The sequence below is a fragment of the Seriola dumerili genome, unplaced genomic scaffold, assembly GCF_002260705.1.
Source record: "Seriola dumerili isolate Sdu_G_001 unplaced genomic scaffold, Sdu_1.0 BDQW01000758.1, whole genome shotgun sequence".
In the NCBI taxonomy this organism is placed as follows: domain Eukaryota; kingdom Metazoa; phylum Chordata; class Actinopteri; order Carangiformes; family Carangidae; genus Seriola; species Seriola dumerili.
The window spans coordinates 182,822-202,543 of record NW_019175013.1 but is presented as its reverse complement, the minus strand read 5'-3'; the positions used below and the strand labels follow the sequence as shown (position 1 = coordinate 202,543).

At 42.5% G+C, this 19,722-nt stretch overlaps 3 protein-coding genes across 6 annotated transcripts; 2 read left to right on the top strand and 1 right to left on the bottom strand.

Moving 5' to 3' along the window:
* On the top strand, positions 1–3,150 carry LOC111236925 (RNA-binding protein 12B-like). 2 transcript variants are annotated; one of them, XM_022765844.1, is made up of 2 exons: positions 1–211; positions 1,157–3,150. In XM_022765844.1, the coding sequence occupies exon 2, from the start codon at positions 1,182–1,184 to the stop codon at positions 2,955–2,957; it is 1,776 nt and encodes a 591-aa protein (XP_022621565.1). In that variant the 5' UTR covers positions 1–211; positions 1,157–1,181; the 3' UTR covers positions 2,958–3,150. The 2 variants fall into 2 exon arrangements, with proteins under 2 accessions (XP_022621565.1, XP_022621564.1); XM_022765843.1 differs by lacking the exon at positions 1–211 and adding an exon at positions 808–982.
* A 351-nt stretch (positions 3,151–3,501) lies between these two features.
* LOC111236926 lies at positions 3,502–9,544 on the bottom strand. Of its 2 annotated transcripts, none has more exons than XM_022765845.1 (12): positions 9,457–9,544; positions 9,097–9,187; positions 7,589–7,619; positions 6,428–6,505; positions 6,200–6,339; positions 5,983–6,108; positions 5,248–5,293; positions 5,084–5,149; positions 4,579–4,982; positions 4,354–4,458; positions 3,956–4,055; positions 3,502–3,832 (listed from the first exon to the last, which is right to left on the bottom strand). In XM_022765845.1, the coding sequence occupies exons 2-12, from the start codon at positions 9,169–9,171 to the stop codon at positions 3,789–3,791; spliced, it is 1,215 nt and encodes a 404-aa protein (XP_022621566.1). In that variant the 5' UTR covers positions 9,172–9,187; positions 9,457–9,544; the 3' UTR covers positions 3,502–3,788. The 2 variants fall into 2 exon arrangements, with proteins under 2 accessions (XP_022621566.1, XP_022621567.1); XM_022765846.1 differs by having other exon boundaries at positions 9,448–9,519.
* A 487-nt stretch (positions 9,545–10,031) lies between these two features.
* Positions 10,032–19,702, top strand: tex10 (testis expressed 10). 2 transcript variants are annotated; one of them, XM_022765834.1, is made up of 16 exons: positions 10,032–10,174; positions 10,432–10,635; positions 10,761–10,948; positions 11,297–11,623; positions 11,716–11,928; positions 12,047–12,299; positions 12,383–12,495; positions 12,699–12,946; positions 13,039–13,174; positions 14,053–14,219; positions 15,348–15,525; positions 16,429–16,651; positions 18,219–18,299; positions 18,452–18,636; positions 18,795–19,005; positions 19,193–19,702. In XM_022765834.1, the coding sequence occupies exons 2-16, from the start codon at positions 10,453–10,455 to the stop codon at positions 19,313–19,315; spliced, it is 2,829 nt and encodes a 942-aa protein (XP_022621555.1). In that variant the 5' UTR covers positions 10,032–10,174; positions 10,432–10,452; the 3' UTR covers positions 19,316–19,702. The 2 variants fall into 2 exon arrangements, with proteins under 2 accessions (XP_022621555.1, XP_022621554.1); XM_022765833.1 differs by having other exon boundaries at positions 14,050–14,219.
* The last annotated feature ends 20 nt before the right edge of the window (positions 19,703–19,722 follow it).

Below are 19,722 nucleotides of genomic sequence, written 5' to 3'. Positions count from 1 at the left end.
GAGAACCGCGCACTTTAATGAGATCAAGTAAATAAGTAAGATTTTAAAATGCAAATATTTAAATAAAAATGAGTTCAGAGGAATGGAAGAGACCAAAAGCGGTGTATTAGAAGTGTTACAAAGCCAGTTGGACTTTTTCCATCAATGTGTGTGGATCACTGACTGTGACCAGGGGTACATGAAGAAGCTGTGAGACCAGCATACTGTTTGGGTAAGAGGGCTAAGGAAGAACCTTTACTCTGCTTAAAATCTATTCACCATTGATTGCTCATTTTTTTTGAATTGTTTAACCACAGTCCTTTTTTGGCTGAGGATTGTGGTCAGTTTCTAGCTCATGGATCTAGCTCTTGATGGCTGGAGAATTTTGGCTTTTTATGGTGATTCTCTTCTTTACTTTTTGTTTTTTCTCATAATGTTTTTGTTTAATCTGAAGGTTACATTATGTTTATTGTGTTGTAAATCACATTTTTGTAGAGGGGGATAAAACATTTTTTCAACTGTTACTGAAAACATGAGGGGTTGGGTATAAAGGTTTTTAATAGATAAGACACTGGACGAATGACAGCTCAATACAAATGTATGTAAACCAGAATGTCGTTGCTGTCACAGATAGGATACAGTAGATTCCATGTGTAGGTTTTTAGTGCAGAGCTGATTACTGAAGGGATCGACATCAAATGCAGTTAAAACCAGAAGAATTGAACAGGAGTTACCGTACAGATGTCCTGAGTGTAGCTCACACTCCGGTCCATTAGGGGGCGGTAATGCACCTCCATCACATTCCAAAGCCAGTGAACAAAGAAGGAGGGAAAGTGCGCACTCTGAGCGTGGGAAGATAAAGACGGAGAACAATAAGAAGAGTGCGAGCAGCGAGATGTGATCAAAACTTTCTGTATGTATCAGAGCGAATTTGAGACAGTGCGACAGCAACAACACCGCTCGCACAAAAAAAAACACCATTTATACTTTGATGCCAGCTGTGGTGAGTGTTTGCACGTGTTTTATGGAGACAGAAAACTTTTCTTTCTATTTTTCCTCTTTCCTTTTCAGTCCTCCTGCACGCCGTTTTTCTGGCTGAATATCCTGTTTAGCCTCCTTCTAAATGTAACCCTGCTGTTATTGCATTTTTTGACCTCATGTTTTCCTCAATTTTCAGAAACCACCTGGCCTGATATGACAAAATGACAGTAATCCTGCGATTGCAAGGCCTTGATGTGAAAGCAGGTACAGAAGATATAAGGAAATTCTTTCAAAGTTTTCACATACCTGATGGTGGAGTGTACATAGTGGGGGGAAGTCTCAGAGAAGCTTTTATTGCGTTTACCACTGAAAGAGATGCTCGGCTTGCCATGCAGCACAATGATAGTTTCCTGAAAGGGTCTAAGGTGACTTTACACATAAGCAGCATGGCAGAACTGGAGCACAAATTAAAGACACTGATAAAGAAGAAGAAAGCCTCCCCCACCCAGTTGACTGCCAAGAGACGTCAGCCAAGTCCAGATGTAAATCTGCCATCTATGAATGCATTGCCTCATGATCACAATAATGCAAATCCATCACCTACTACTGCACGGCCAGTTGATCCCCGCACTGCAAATTTGCCACAGCCTCCTTATCCCAAGAAGTCTTCTGCAAATCTGCACATTTCAGCTGTGAACTCACTTGATTCCAATACTGCCTTTCTTCTTGGGATTTGTACTGTCCTTCAAGGACTCCAGTCATCCCATCAAAGAGAAAACAACGAAGCAGGGCCAAGAGTTGATTTCCCCAAGGCTGATAGCACAGTTGAATTTTCCGATGCAGTGAGGACACCAGAGCTAACTCTGAACTCAGAGCCTGGCTATGTCAGGCTCTTTGGTCTGCCAGCCTCAGCTACAAAAGAAGACATCTGCCATTTTTTCAGAGAGTTGACGGTACAGGAAGCCATAGTGAATGTGAAGTTGGGTCTTCGCCATTGCTGCCTTGTGAAGTTTGCAAACACGCAGGATGCATATGATGCTCTTCACTTCAACCAACAGTCACTGGGCAACAGCTGTGTGGAGGTACGTGGAGCAACTGAGAAGATGTGGACCAGTGCCCTGCAAGAATGTGAAAGTGCGCTTGGTGATGAGGAGAGCGTGAAACCCTACCAAAACCCTCTTAGGGAAACTGCAAACCACAAACAAAAATCTGCTTCTGCACTGCTGATGAAGAGGCGATCTGTCAACCAATTACCATGTAAATCACCAAAGAAGCCAAGACCAGAGTATGACTCAGCAACTACCTTTTCACCAAGTATGGAGTACATTGTCATGGTCAGTAATCTACCCAAAAAGATGACCAAGACTGAAATAAAAGAATTGTGTGGATGTCCAAACATCGTACACAAAAATGTACTCCATTTGCTTGACAAGGAAGGCAACAGAACAGACACAGCTTTTCTTATTTTTAACTGCATTGAAGACTATGAATATGCAATGAATCTCAGTGGGTGCCATGTTGGCTCTGACACCATTAAGGTATCATCAATTACCAAGAAGCTGATGAGGGACATGATGGCCAAAACACATCCCATTAGGCTTAAGCATCATCTGAAGATGGACACAAAGAAGAAACCAAATGGAAAGAGCAAATCAGGTACAGTTGGGACATCAGAAGAGAAACCAAGCATCAACCCAGACTCAGCTGTTCAGGCGTGCCTGTTTGTTAGAAACATGCCTGGAAATGTGCAGAAGTGTCAAATAAAAAATCTTTTCTACAAATACAAACTGAAGGAGGATAATATCATCTTGCTCCGTGACAGTGGTGGCAGGAGTACTGGTGAGGCTGTGGTTAAGTTTAAGTCACAGAAGCATGCGGCTCTGGCTCATGGGCTCCATGGACAGGACTTCCTGGGGACAGAAGTACTTCTTACCCGCATAAATGTGAAGCAGATGGAGGACATCTTGGCAAGAAGTGGTGGAGAAATGGAACATTAATTCTGCAATGCCGACACCGTGGCCAAAGAGTCATTTTGAGATCTTCATTTTATCTTGGAAAAAGTTTGTTTTCCGTCCAAGATGTTTAACTGCATCAACCTGCTGACTTACTAAATGTTATGTTCTGTTATAACCATTAATGACTTCATATTCTCTCTGTGAATATTCTGTTCATTTTTTAAATAAATATTTAAAACACTGTTGTATGGCTCATTCATTAACCCAAGAGCACTTCAGGGCAAAATCCCACTGATGTAGTTGTATATGGCTGTATCTCTGCATCCAGTGTTGGAACAGGACTCATGTTGAAACTGCAGCAGATATCGAAGAGGACAGGAGGGAATTAACCTCAGCCGCACACCCAGGAGTCCACTGACACTTCCTCCAGCAGGAGAGTTTTCAAACGTCAAACATTTCTGGAAGTCCATAACCTATTGAAGCATCCCCCATTCTTGTCTATGCAGCACAGGAACTGAAGAACATGTTGAAAGAAATAGTCTTTTGATTGAATGGATTTCACGTTTCAAAACACACAGCATTTTATACACGACTTTTAATAGAACTGGACCTTGGGAAACGAATAATTGTCATACACTGAAATGATCAGTTAAAGCTGCTCAAAACATGCACATTTTGTGTAAAACTTTACAACTTATAAATCATACCATATTCTAAAGTCAAAAAACGTTTCAAAAATGATACTAGGTAGCAACAGAAAAAAAAAAACCTGCCTAAAAGCATAAAAACCAAAGTTTTTAACTCTTGGATGTCATAACTGATGCACACAGAACAGAGTTGAGAAGACTGAGGTGTCACGTCATCTTCTGATTGTCATTTATAATACCTGGGTGGCACATCTGAGTACCTGGATGGACCTACAGAGAGACATGCCAGAAATTAAAAAGGGTATAGTTAAGAAATACGCTCTACTCACATTTTGAGTTCAAAGTTATTTAAAATATGAGCAACAGGAACGCGAACACTTGATGGTTGTTTACCTGAGAGACTACTTGAGTATCGGTCACTACTGCTTGACAACCTGGAAGGTGTTGAGGAGAAACTTGAAGAGCTCATTGATAAGCTGTTCAGACTAGAGCCCTGAGGAAGAAATTAAGACAGAAAATTTTGTAGGAGACAATGCACATGCACACAAGTTCCTAGAGGAAAAATCTAGACACATGCAAATATGGTTTTGCTCATATTGTTTTCAGATATTAAATAGCAGGTGCTGAAATTGTCAGACTCAAAGTGATGGATACTATGTAGAAAATATTCTAATAACAGTTGCAGTTACATTGAAACTAAACACATGGTAGGCTAGATCAGATCTAATGACTGATCTTGAATTTAAAACAGAATATTAAAAATTTCAGAACACGGGTGTTTTCTTACATACCGCTGATACACTTCTCAGTCTGTACTCCATTAGCACATCTGTTAGTTTCTGAGTCACCTTCAGCACCAGCTGTGCGTCATTCTCATTCTCTATCCGGAAAGTATCCTAAAAAAAAATTTTTGTGAAGTTGCTGTAAGTTTGACCATAAATAACAGTAATTTAACATCATAACTAACACTTTTCTCATGTTGGGGAAGAAACTATTGTGAGAAACAAGACACATACCAGGTAAGTGAGCAGTGTATTAGGAAGGTTGCTACTTTCTGGAGCTGCTCCCATTAAGCCTGGCCTGTCCAGTGGCTTGTCCATTGGTCTGTCCATTAAGCCACTCCCCATTTGGCTGCCTCTGTACTGGTCAGGATACACTCTACCTGGGTTCTCCTCCATCAGTCCACTCCTTCCATATCCATCTCTTCCACCAACTGGTCCAAACCCATCTCCACTCCTAGCTGGGCGATGGCCCATACCATCTGGGAAAGGTCTCCGTTCCATACCAGGATCAGGGAAATCTTGCCTGGCCGAGTACCCTCCAAAACCGGGCTCCCCATATTCTCCCACTGGGTAGTCAGAGAGAGGACCAACCTGAGGAGGAAACTCCCCTTGAAACCTCGGGTCAGAAAACCTGGGAACTGCAAGAGAGGCGTGTTCATTAGATTCAGATTCACATGCGGCATAATAGAATAAGGGCATATATGCACACTATTACCCAGAATATTTCAAAAATACTTACCAAAGGATGGTCCCTTTAGTCCCATCCCTGGAGGTGGTGGAGGCATAACCTTGGGAGTAGCAGAACCTGTGAGAGAGGAAAGGACACAGACACATACACAACTCAAAAAAGCAACCAACAGAGAATCTGCTATTACTAAAGTAAGTCATAGCAGAGTAACTCACGGAGTCCTTTGAAAGCAGGTACTTCACAGGGCTCCTTCAGGATAACCTAAAAACAACAGTGACAAAAATATCAAATCTGCAATCATGATGTACAAAATATGTAAATACACATCTCAAATATAAAAATGGATGTTCTTTGGTATTGAATATACATTTTTTTTAACTTTGAATCCTAAGGAAGGCCAGACTTGATTAACTGAAATGATTAATGCTCAGGGCGCCTCGGTGGCTCACCTGGTAGAGCGCGTACCACATGGATTTAGTCCGCAGCAGCCATGGGTTCGAATCCGACCCTCAGCCATTTGCTGAATGTCATCCCCTTAATATCTCTCCCTGACTACCTCTCACTGTACTATCAAATAAAGGCAAAAATGCCCAATGTAACAAAAAAAAAAAAAAGATTAATGCGCTGATTGGAGTTGTGAACTCCTGCCTCATAGAAGTATAAATCAAGCTTGTTTAATGTTTTTGCTTAGGCTTAAAGTTAATTGACATTGCACTTAAACTTCTCAGTTTTAAAACGGACCTCCTGGATTGTATTTCATCTTCTCACCTTTACCATTTTGCAACATCTCCAAGCCAAAAAAACCCTTCTGTTTTTAAATGTAGTGCTATTCTGGGTCTGACTATCCCAACACACTGCCATGACATAAAATTACATGTCCACTGATCATTATAGCAGAGAAAGTCTAGTCAGTATCAGAATGTTTTTTGACAGAAGAGTCTGACACTCACCTTGATTTGTCCCCTCCCCTCTGATTTCTCCACCTCAGCAGCAATGTCTTTAATGGTCTTCCTTACAGCAGGGTCTTTGATGGCTTCTTCCTCTTCACAGGTGACCTTGTCAGGGTGGACCTTTTTCTGTGTACAAGGTAGACAAAAAATTTAAATATCACAAATAATTTTGCAATATCACAACTTTGCCACAAACTAAGAAACCAACAATACTCACCAAGTATCTGAAGCTGTGTTTCCAGCCTTTCACATGAGCAACCATATCATGCTGCATGCGGTACACGGCACAGAGTTTGCACTGGTAATGTGGTGGTACAGATTTACTGGGGCTGCGGTACTCCCACACATACTGAAGACCTGTAGACGTGATGATTATTGATTATGCATTTCAATATAGGAAGGAAGGAAAGGAGGTAGATGTGAGGGAAAGAGCCCTTCTGCTTACCAATGACACACTCTGTGACCCCCTTCAACTGTTTGCTGAGACAGGGCACGGTCTGGATAGATGTCCCTTTCGTGAACACTGGGAAAACACAACACAAAGCAAGCCTAAATGATGGTCTACAACTGAGAAACAAGTGAGACAACAAGGTTCATCTCCAACAAACTAGTTCAGCGAGCCACTTCTGTTATAAATTTATGGGGAGAAACCTGTAAACAGAATAGTCTCTGCAAAGCAGATAGAAAGTATGTTGTGTTCTTACACTACCAGCAGTGTCTGATGGCCAATATATTTTACTCTGTCTATATTAATTGAGCCACCATTACAAACCCAAACTCCTCATGTGTGCTTTTGTAGGCAGGGGGAAGAAGGGGAGCAGCAGTTCTCAGCTAACCCCCCGCTCCATTTAGGCCCGAAATGGGCTGCAGCACACCAGCTCCTCTGCTGCATTGCTTCTCATGTGCTCAGCCACAGAAGTATCACTTCTGTGTTGCACTGACGCAGTCCAGCTGCGAACATATGGTTAAAAAAAAAAAAAACCTGCATAATTTAAAATACTTTGGTAAGCAGGTAAGGTTTACTCAGATTAAGGAATAATGTAATACAACACATTATCACCCAAGCCAGTGTAGCACAGGCAACTGAATAAAAAAAGGAATGCTGCATCCAGCAGTGTTAAAAATGTTTTATGGAGAAAATATAGTGTTAACACAACCATCACTGCACAAAAAGTGCATTAAAACTTCATCAGCAACCATTGCAGATGTATGGTTGCATTAATATATGTCCCGCAGTTTTAAGACCATGTGAATCACTAGGGACTAATGGAGCTTATGGTGCTGGTCTTTAATGTAGCAACACCTTAGGAGAATGGGTTGACATTTCTAAAATTGTTCAGTATGTTTTTTAAACCACCTAAATGTTGAAATTTTGATTTTCTCAATAGGACACTTGTGGAAAATGTTTTGCAAGATTATTTCTGCAGTGGCAAACACTGATTTCCAAAGACCATAACCATGGATGGCACCACAACATCCCCATCTCTGAGAGTTTGAGTCTCTAAGAGTGGTGAACATGCCACCGCCCATGACATGAAGCAGGGAAATCAAGATCTCAAGCTTCAACTCTCAGCACTGGCAGGAGGACTGTGTGTGCAGGACTTACCTATATCAGCAGAATGCTGCGGCTGCTTTCTCTGTCAAAGAAGGGAATAAACCCACATGAAGGAGAGAGACACATACAGGCATTAGTGATAGGATGACACTGCGCAGAGGACTGAACTCCTCGTCCATGTCCGCCACACTATAAATGCCATACAGCCATCATTTTCCTTATTCTCCATGACCCCTGCATCAAGCAGTGGCAGTCACAGACAAAAGTGTATAATAGGTTTTTAAAAGTTGTAGTCTGGATTGGTCTAAATTCTCATAAAATGAGAATGTAGAACAGCAACACTTAATTACTTGTTTAATAGGGAAGAAAGCTAAATAGTTGATACACTGAATGAAGGAGAAAACACACAGTTCAATGTGCAAACATATCTACAGTGGTCACAATTAAGAAAACTGAGATCAAGACCTCAGTAATTCTCCCAAGAAAATGAAGCTGAAACGTTTCACCAAGTCTACCACTGTGTGCTGTGGCCTTAGACACAGTGTGGTGTGTTTGGGAGCCCTGAATCTAAGTTTGACAGATGAAATCAGCAAACACAAACGATGAGATAATATTGTTATTTAGAAAACATTCATCCTCCTTTTTGGGAAGAACAAAGAGGAGGATGATGTCACTTTGAATCATAAGCTGTATAAAAATATGGAGATTTTGACGTGGCAACTACTTGGGCTGGGGGCACCTGTCGAACAAGACCATACGCTCCCAAACATACCCTTTCTTGCAGTAGACGAGTGGAGACAGTAGACAGAAACAAGTTGCTAATCACAAGGGGAATTCAAATGGTGCATGTAGCTCATACATGTAAATTATCTGAACTGAAATTAAGAGTCCCTTGTGTATTTTACCTCGAATTTCATTGGTGTGTATCAATCACTGCAGTGATACTATTTCGCAGCCAATTTACATATTATCCAACAATGCAAGTAACTGCTTTTAATACAAACAAGGAGACCTGCTAAACATAAGGTCTTTTTGGTTTTGAGCATGACAAAACTCAGAAATAAAAACTGAGTAGTATGCTGTTAGATATTGGTTCAGAGAACCAAGTCCACATCAAACATAAAGCTCAATGTCAAGTTTAAAGAGTGGTGATACAGTTTCAGAACAACAAAGAAATGCTTGCAGCCAAAGAGTTGGTGCCAAGAAATACCTTTAAACCACAACAGCGCTAACAGGCTGCAATTGAAAGGCCCAGACCACTGAGTTGGGCCTTCAAAAGCCAAAGTGCAAATACAACCAAGCCTGAGAGCACAAAGGCTGGCATCAAAGTCCACCTGCCAAGGACTGCTGCCACCTGGCTCCACATCAGGCATCACATCAGCCAGTGAACAATATAAATAACAAGAAAAGATGGGAAAGAAATCACAGGTTTCCTTCTTGAGCGGCCAGCATCACACGTGTGAGGGAATACAAGTGATATGATTTTAATGTATTACTCGTGATGTTTTAAGAGTGCGTGGTCTAATACAGTGTTGGTACAGCCTCGCTGTGAGATTTACCCTGGGATTCCTCCGTTGGGTCTGCTGCGGCCCATTCTTTGGTGGAGGCTGGTTCGCCGAAGCCTGAGCCTCCATCTCCTCAGTTTCACCTCTATGGGACAAAGACGGTGCAACAATAAAAACACAGTTCACACACCAGTCATTCTACTTGAAGACACAAACACGCTAACACGCTGTCATTAGTGGGTTAGCAGTTTGTTTTACATGCGTTTCGTTTCGTCTCAGGCCCAGCCGAGCTTAACTTTAGACGACTTTTTTGACACTACGCTACCTGTCAGAAATGTCGAAGCAAGTCCAAACACCTAATAACGTGAGTATCTCCACTAGTAAAAAAAAATAAGATAATATTACCTAACTTACCCGGGATATTTTAATCAAAACTGTAAACTCCTGGCAGCACAAGGTCGGGAGGATGTGTTAACTAGGATGTACAAACACAATACCGAAAGCAGCTTCGGGAGTGTGGAGAGCGACGCTTTCGCCAGTTTAGAAAACGCCGACTAGTTCTTCGCTTTTCAAACAAGTAAAATAAAAAAATAAAAAAGTTTGATTTAAACGTTATTTTTAATACACTCCCTGTATAAAACGGAACCAAAATTAGTTACATTAAACGGTGTACTGTCTGGCTTTAGAAAGAAATTATAATGATGCTATTTTTAAGGCACTTGTGCGGACAACTATAAGGTGCGTTCGTTTTATACGCCAGAGTTCACAACACTTTGCTAAACTAAACTGGCCAAGTTGTTGATATTTCCCAGGACACCTGGGGGGAACCTTTATATTTCATTCGGTTTGGTTTCAAGTTGGCGTTTTTTTTTTTTTAGTTTTAGTTTTTTTGGCTTCTATGGAGCTCAAGTCATAAAGGTTTTACATCCCCGCCGCCGTTGTGCTCTGCACACCCGAGCGACGAGATCTCGGCTTTGGAAACATGTACACACACTGTTAGAGGACCCACTGCACCAACACGAGATTGTATACAGAATATTTTCTTTTAATATTTATTGGTAATTATTAGCAGGGTGGCTATTCTCTAGCTCTAGACACCGCTGATTATTTGATGCCAGGGCTTTTTATTGTGGTAAGTAAAAGAGCTTTCATCCATGATGCTGAACTAATGTACGAGATAGTTAGCTACAAGCTAGCTAACTAGCTTCCCTTATATGACTATTCAGAACAAAAATATAGCAGTGTGTTTAGTTTGTCATGCGAAATGTATGTTTTAATGCTTCAGCAGCCCAGCACTACTGTCCAAACCTATGGCAGCGGTCAGTATGTTTTTAACTGAGATGAAAACTCTCTTCTGTCATTATCTCACCTTCGTGTCTGGTAAAACAGACTGCAGTGTAGACAGCAGAGATGAAGGCCAAGAAGAAGAAGAGACAGGATGATTTTCAGAAGGTCAAGTTAAAGGTGGGGAAGAAGAAGCCCAAAGCTGATAATGCCACCAACACTAATTTCCGCTCAAAGGGAATCCATCTATCTGAACAGCTGAAGAGAGACACAAGTGGCCCAACCACACACAGACAGCTTGGAATCAATGTGAGCCTCTTATCTCTTTCCTCTCTGTGTTTCACTTTGTCCTACAAACATACCTCTCTGAAAGTTGTTTCTTTTTTAACTCTACAATTTCTGTTCTTTCTTTCCCTTTCCCTGCACTTCACCAGGACCTCCTGTCTCAGCTCCACCATTACAATGCCAATGTGAAACATAGTGCCTTGTTGGGTTTGAAAGAGTTGCTGTCCCTTAATCCATCTCTGTTAGAGCAGCATCTCTCGCGGCTGCTCTCTGAAGTTGCAGCTGTTTTCACAGACAAGGATGGCAACGTTCGTGTGGCAGCTACACGTGTGCTCAGGTTAGAGAAACAACAGTGATGCAGGAATACAACAAACATTAGAACACATCTCACCTCTGAATTTTCCTGACTGCATCTATTTTGATTGTGACGCAATCGCAGATAGATGCACACAGACAGACACACATATATTATAAACACCAATTTAAAAACAACGAAGTACTTAAAATTGCTTCTGGGGTAGTTCCTGCCACAGTAGGTGTCTCCAGGATCACATTATGCCATGATGATGCACACACTGAGACACACAAGATGAAAACAATACCAGCCAAATGCTGTCGCAGCTGGTAATAACACTCAGCTTTTGTTTATTATCTCATATAACACTTTGTCTAAAATTGCTTCCAGGTTCATCGCACAGTCTGTGCCTGCAGAACGAGTGGCCCCATTTTTCCCTCTCCTCAGTGCCCACCTGTCTTGTGCCATGACCCACATTGAGACAGGCATCCAGGAGGATGCAATGAAGGACCTTGATGTGTTGCTGGAACACTACCCTGCTCTGCTAGCAGCGCGGCCTGCAGTACTCCTCACTAACTTCCTAGAGTTGATCTCTCACAGACAAAGCAGTGGAGGAGCCAAGAAGTCCCAGGATGCCAAGGGGCGGACCTGGGCATTGTCAGTCAGTCTTAACAGGGCTGTGACTAGCCAGCAGTGGCGGCTATCTGTGCTCCTCAGGTACGGAAGCCAGATGCACATGGATTCAAAAAAAAAAAATCTAAAATCATAATTGTGGCTGCCAACCTTGTGGTTTGTTCCACTTGTTTCAGGCTTGGGCGCTTTCTTCAGGCAGTAGTTGAGGAAAGACCAGTTGAGGAAGGTGACATGTCTGTCGCAACTGAGGGAGTGTTTGGTTCCAGTGGAGAGGGACGGCTTTCACCTCTGTTTCTCAACTGGGAAGAGCTCACCTACAGTAAGGTTGGAGTTAAGGTGTATGAGCATTCTGGGGCCAAACCAACTCCACGTTCCACTTTTAGGCTCAGGTACGATACCACAAACTACTGTCACCATCCCGAAATGAAAATCTCAAACAGAATTTATCTGAAAATAAGTATTAACTAATAACTAATTATAATTTTCTTTTATTATCTCACTGTGTAGACCTGAGGTGGATCCTGGGGCTACAGTGGGTGAGAGTCTGGACTCAGCTGAGGCTGTTCAGAGCTTTGCAGCTACACTGGTACCTCTTCTGCTGGAAGTTTGGGTCGAGGCCAGCGCTAGTGACTGTTCCTGGAACACTACTGAGGGCGCTCACCTGCTCACCCCAGATGCTATGTCAGTAATGTTCCAGGTGTTGTCTATTCTGCAGCTGCTGAGAAAACTGGCACCACAGCAGGAGCACCAGGATTCACTGGTGAGATGAGGAATGCACAAATATCAAACAGTGTTTTTTGGACAAGAAAAGGTTTGCTAAAAGTGTGCCTTGTGTTTGTGTAGGATGCATGGTTCCGTAAAGAATACCTGGGAGATTTTAAGCAGCACTTCATGAAAAACTTTCCCTATGGTGCTCAGGACATACCCAAACATAAAAGAAAGGTGGATCTCAAAAGGTAAGGAATATCAGTTTTAATGTAAAGCAGACATTCATCCTCCTTCTGTTGATACATATATGTATTGTTATGTTTATGATGTGAGATGTGGTAAAAAATAATTAGAAAGTTGTGGTAAGATATTCCTGATTAGTGATCATTAACTACTGTATATGAAGATCTAAACTAGCTGTGATTATCTCGTGTTACTGTCCTCTCTTTAGGAGTAAACAAACTGCAGCTGTTCCAGGTTTGACTGTGGAGCCTCTGGCACTCAACATCACACTTTGCCAGGTCATGGTGTCCCTCAGCCAGAGGCAGGGACTCATCCGAGAGGCAGATGGAGACTGGCTGGCGCTACTGAGGACGTTTGTCCGAGACACTCTGAGCAGCGGAGTGAAACTGAGCTATAGGCAGCTCCACATGCTGCTTGGTACTGTGTGGAAGATGGTGCTCACACAGAGGAGCAAAAGTAAGCACGCACAGTGTACTTGTACTTGAAGACATATTTAATGTTCAGTCATTTTTTATATTAAATCAATGTGTGTGAATGTATTTGTGCAGCAGTGACAGAGGACCTGTTGGCAGCAGTGTACATCTACTATAAGCAGAAGCACCTGACTCTACAGACACGATCTCTGCTGCTGTCTTTCTACAGCAAGCTCTACCTGCAGGAGCAAGGTCATACACACATAGCCAGGTAACCTCAGTCACTGTTTTTCAGCACATGGAATCTTTAAACTGAAGATTTACAGTTCTTGTATACATGTAAATGATGGTTAATGGTAAATGGACTTGCACTTATATAGCACTTTTCTAGTCTTACTGACCACTCAAAGCCCTTTACAATGCTTGCCACATTCACCCATTCACCCACACATTCATACATCACACTCATACACTGATGGAACAGCCATCAGGGGCAATGATCATCAGGGGTGGATCGAACCACCGACCTTCTAATTAGTGGACGACCCGCTCTACCTCCTGAGCCACAGCTGCCCTGATCTAGCCATAATCATAACAGTAGCCTCATATTATATAATTTTGAATATTAAATGAGATTTGTATGTACTAAAAGTAGGAGAAAACGTAATACCCTTGCACAGTAATTTAATAGCACAGCCGGACCACTTGGCACAAGCTCAGTTTTCACTACAGGATTTAAGAATCATTTGAGAAAGAATTAGTACCAGCTGAATCAGTGAATATTTAGAAGATAACAAAACTAACCTTGTTCACAGTTGTTAATACTAGCCATTTGTGATATAAAATACAGCATGATTCTGCAGCTGCACTTCTCGTTCATCACATAGAATTCATCTAGAAACTAATTTGGGTGGGTTGTTTGTGATAAATTTGACATTTTCAGAACACCCACCATGCTTTTTCCTGTTGAAAAATTCTAAGTACAGAACAATGACTGTTCAGAGAGCTTGTTGTTGTTCATTCAGCCAAGAGCAGGAAGGATTTATGATGACTATGTGTTGTACTGTCAACATGAAATGACGTCTTACTCAAGCTCATTTATCTGCAACACTTCTGTATATCATCCCTCCCTCTGTCTCCCTGAAGGAGTAAGGTGCTGTGTCGGTGGTTGGCTTCTCTTCCCGTGCAGTTGTCCCAGCTTGGCCACCGTAACCCTGCGCTCTCTGCGCGACTTATCCTGTCCATCCAGGCTGCTGCTTCTCGGGGAAACAAGGATCTGCTCAACAGTCTGCAGACACAAGCCTGCAGGCTCTATGGTATGCACACTCAATTAGACAGAGGGACAAAGAAATCAATCATAGAGGTTTGGGCAACAACATCTGTTGATGCGACATCACCTCGACATCATCATATCTGTGTCACAGCCATCCTTGAAAATCAAATTACTACCAATTCAGACAGGACAGAGAACTGCCATTGCACATATCTCTGTAGTTTGAAACCTGTCTTGCCTCTGACCACACCTCAGTCAGCAGTGGTCCATCACGTTTCAGCTGGTAAATACCTGATTTGCCAACCCTGATTATTGCTATAGTCAGAGGTGGAGCGTGTTAACAAATTTCAACCCACAGAGAGCAGTGCTGCAGTGATTTTCTGCTCTGTGTTTAGTGTTTACTTGCTTTTTTTCTGGCTCATCAAACGCAATTACTGCTCAGTTCCAGCTTCTAATTTTGGAACATTTAATTCAATGAAGATACAGTAAGAGCAAGCTTTCTACTTAGGTGTTCACTATCTCCAGCATTGAATGAAATAAAAATAAATGTATTCAAATTTTTGAAAGGCACACAATCATTTTCATGAATGCAGATACAATATGGCCTGATTACGAAAGGGAAAAATCTTTAACACAAGGTACACTCTAGTTTCCCTAGGAGGCGATATAACTCCATGTTTCACAGCCCAGACAACATTGCGAAATTTAACTGCAACCAGAAGTGGAAAGCAGTAATAAGAAAGTGCTGGAAGCCTGTCCATATCCACTGCTCACAGGATGGTCAGATAGTCAGGCTGGTGTGTGACAGAGGGGGCCAGGAGAGGAGGGAGGAGAGAGGAGGGGGGGATGTCAGTGTTCTGATAGAAACTGCCGCAGAGCCAGCAATTCACCATCACAAGACTCCTTTTGTCTGAGGGCTTCTGACATCAGCATGTGCGTCAGAGACAGACAGAACACCACACACACGCACATTATCTGAGCCCTCACTGTAGTTGCCATGTCTGTCTGTCTTTCTCTTTTTTACTAGTCCAACATTGTCTGGTTTTCGTGGTATCACTGTAATTTTCTTGATAGAGCTTTATGTTATTTCCCCAGAGGCTGTAGTGCATGTGCTGCCTATGTGTAATAACATCTGAAGAATGCATCTGTGTTTGTGTGTGTCTGTGTGAAGATCCACAGGAAGGAGTTGTGGTGCTGTTACCAGCAGAGTCCCAGCAGCGAATGGTACAGCTACTCTACTTCCTACCCAAGATGTCCCAGTCTCTTCTGGCCAACCTGAGCTGCTGCTGCACTGCTGGACGAATCTCTGCTGGACTTGCTGCCTCTCTGATTCGTATTGTACATCTTAGGTGAGCTTGGAAACCCCCAATAGACCTAAAGAGAGCACATGAACTCAATTTATTGGCATGTGTGTAAGAAGACATTCCTGTTAAACAGCAGATGAAGGCCCCTACTTTTGGAATCACAAAGTTAAACCTGTCAGGCAATGATGTTGGACACACAGAAAGCACTCCAGACAGCTACCATCAGATGGCAGTGTTGCGCTGTCACAGAGGAATCCCTGACATTTTATCTGGCTTCTTCCCTGTCTGTTGACAGGTGCTGGTGTGGATGTCTTTTATATTTGATATTCAACTTAGAGGTGACAATAAAAGCGTTTTTTTTGTTCTATTAGTCAACCCCAGACTACCTTTCTACTGTTATAGTGTGTGTGTGGTTACGTGCAGTTGTGTGTCTGACCTTTTGCCTGTGTCAGTGGGGCAGTGTTATATATGTAATTTTAGTGGAGGGAGTGCTGAGTTCATAGTGGATTGGATGTGTGTGTAATGGGTATGATACAAAGAGCTCTTTAGGAGGGTGGAATGCAGCGTCGTCATGGAGTATTGAGAAGACTGTCTCCATGTGCCTCCTGGGCTTCACAATACACACTGTTATTCACACATATTTCCCACTGTTACAGATCTATCCTCCCCTCAGGACAAGGAAGAATTTTTCACAACTGTGTTTCTGCGCACTTTTACACACAATATTATGCTCTCAGAAAACGCAGCATCACGATTTATCCTAAGAAATGTGATAAGGAAAATATAAGAAAAAGTATATTATTTGAAAAATAAAGTGGTGTGTCCAAAAGTTGCATGAATTACAAGCTGTAAAACCATCAGAAAGATGTGACTTTTCAGCTTTGTGTTAAACGCACATTTTGCATCAATAATTGTATAACGTATATGTTCACTGGTTATGTTCTCCAGGTCATCTCTGAGTGGCTGGTCAGTTGGGAGCCAGGAAGCGGCTCTGCAGGACGTGGACTACATCAGCTTCCTGTTCTCCACCCTGACGGGCTTCTCGTCTGACAAGCTCGCCTCCCTGCAGGAGGCCGGCGACGAGAGTGCCCTGCCTTCCTCGCCTCTCTCACCCCTCAGTCTCTACCCCACCCCGCTGGAACAGTTCACCCACCACTGGGACATTGTTGAGGTGCGTTCTCTGCACAGTCTTTCCTACAATTACGCCAAACTCACATACAGTGTAACTTTTTTACCAAACTGCAGCCACTAAGCAACACTTGGACACAACATTAAAAATGAGTCTAGAAGGGACGGAGACTAGGAGGTGAGGAAGAGGAAGAAAAGACATTGTTTTGAAAATTAAAAAGTGTTGATATTCTGGACACAGCCATGGTCTTTCAGTCCCCCCTGGTCTCTCTCTGTCTCTCATGTAGAGCTCAGAGGGTGGAAGCTTTATCGTGGCACTCCGGCTGAGAGGGGAACCTTTATCGCGTTGCGCAGGTTGGAGATGCGTGGTTATCGGGCATAGCGGATATGCACAAATGCTAATGAGAGCCCATGGCATGATGGGAGTGTGACATTTCTGCACAGAAATTACCGTTAACGTAACTATGCCCTAGGGCAAGTGTGTGTGAGTGTGTGAGCAAGTGGGGGGCTTATAATCACTAATTCAACTCCTCAATTAAGGCCTCAGATCCTGCCTCTCTCATCTCCCTGTCTGAGTCAATCACAGGCAAGTGGCGGGAAGGAGGAGGGAGGGCACATGTGGTGGCGAGGGGGGTGGCGGCATTAAGGGACGGACTGTGTCAACTCTGGTTCAACTAATGAGACTGTTGGATTGTTTTTAATGACGGGGAGAATGCCAACAGGTGCACAGTCCCGACACACACTGGCTCGCACTCAGTTCTGCACTGCAGCACGCACACACCTCAATTTGATAAAAGCTAATGAGAAATTTGATTTGGATTTGAAGTTAATGAGGAAAAGCTGAGCCTTATTTTTCACTTTTAAAAAGTTGGTGGCGTGGTGGCCTCTTAGGCCTGAAACCAATCTTGTCTCCATCCCAGCAAAAAAAAGAAAAGAAAATTTAAGATGTTGTTAATGACTCATGTCATTGGTAAAGGCATGATGAGCCGGGAAGCCCTAACTTAATCCAGACAGGAATGCAGAAATACTCTAATGCTCTGTTCATGTACAGCAGGAATGTGGTTTTTCTGATAAATGCAGCTTAAAGCGGTTTTAGACGGAAGTTTTTCCTTAATTTGCTCCTTAATCGTCTCTTCATAATATCATTTGGGCGGTTTCTTTTCACTGCCTGCTTTGTTTTCCTTTAAAACGCTCTTGGAAATGGGAAACGGGGTCTGGGACAATGTATCAGTTATATAAACATTATCCGCAGCAGTGTGACAGAAACCCAAACTTAGTTATGGGCTTACATGCTGTTGTATACAGTAAAACGGAATACCATTTAAACTATATTTTAAACTGTATTTGCATACAAATATTCTCCCATAAAAACCTTTTATAGTCCACCGCAAAGGGTTAAAAGAAAGAAAAAAGAAAAAATCAGACAAGGAAACCGATCTTATTTACCAGTTGTCATGTTGCATTGCTAAGATAAAAATTTCACCTTTTTATTTGAAAGCAGTATAGCAGTTAAGGATTCCTAAACACAGGGAATCTATAATATTTTATTTAACATCTCAGTAAGGGAAAAAGCTATTTTTGGTTAAATAATGTGCCTGTTTCATTCACAGGAGGTGTGCCACTGTCTGGAAACTCTGGGTTCCAAGTCTCAGTGCTTTGACATCTTGCAAAATGGCATTTGCAAATATCTGGTGAGAAACTGTTTTCATTGATTGGTACTCATTTAGTGCCATTTCCTATGCTTTATTCCTTCAACTGCTTTTCTGCCCTCAGTGGAAAAAAACAAGCATCCTGAATATGCTGTGTGTGTGTGTGTGTGTGTGTATGTATGTGTGTGTCTCAGACCAAGTTAGGAGTGGTTCCTGACAGTATGGCGGCCGGCCTGCTGAGAGCGGTGTCCAGATTATTGGACCTGTCCGTCCTGCCCATTGAACCTGTGCTGCGCTTCTTGTCTCAGTCCTGCCTCAGCCTGCTGGCTCTGCTCATCACCCTGCAGCAGGAAGCACCTGCCGAAACCAACCATAAAAGGTGTGTGTTGAATGGCTGCAACTGTTTGCTGATGTGTTTGGAAAATATCTCTTGTTGATATAAAATATTGATCTTAATAGCAGCAAGGTGCTATTGTGATAAAAGTCATAAAGATTTACAATAATTTGGGTTAAAACATCTTTGTCGCTCACTTGCAGGGAGGCAATTTGGGGTGCTTGTGTGTTAGCATTGAGCACCGTTCCTCGCCTGCTGCGGATTGTTCTGCAGTTATTGCGTGTTGGAGATCTGAGTGAGGAGGAGCTGCCACAGCTCGGGCAGATCCTGTCAATGCTGCTGCAGCACGCGCCACTCCACAACCAGCTGCTGGCCAATGCTGCTCTGCTGCAGGAGATCATACAACAGCTCACGGTAAACACAGCAAAAACACGTAACTGATAGCTGCATTTTAAGGCTTTCGTAATATGTCATGTCTATGTTAATCTCTCATGATTTCTTTGTGTGTGTGTGTGTGTGTGTGTGTGTGTGTGTGTGTGTGTGTGTGTGTGTGTGTGTGTGTGTGTGTGTGTGTGTGTGTGTGTGTGTGTGTGTGTTTCAGAGGCACTCCCGAGCTGCAACCAGGGAGCAGTGGCTGACGGATTTACTCTACTGTTACAGCCTCACTGTGGCTCATGGCTCCTCTGCTCACCGTGGAAACCTGGGCCTTCGAGACATGTACTGACCGATACACCCACCAGACAAGTACCTGGTGTGTTCCTCAGTTCACCCTCTGAAACATCTTACAGTCACATTGTCAAACGAAACACTCACAGCTCTCAGCACTGACGAATACATCAGACGATACTTTCAGACACATAAAATGGAAAAAAATTTTTTTATTGTGAGTGACAATGAATAGTCCACATAGTTTATTTAAGAACTTTGGCTGTTTTTCTTGTCTTAAGCTGCCTCTATATTGCTTCATTCTTACCCTGTTAATTGACATTTTGCCTCTTCTGAGCACTGTTGTTATTGTTGTTGCAGAACATTGCCCAGTTGTTTTTGGGGTACCTGGAGACTTTTGATTAAAAAAAACAAAACTAAAAGAAAAAAAAAAAAACAGAATAAAGGCAAAATAAAGTTAAATCA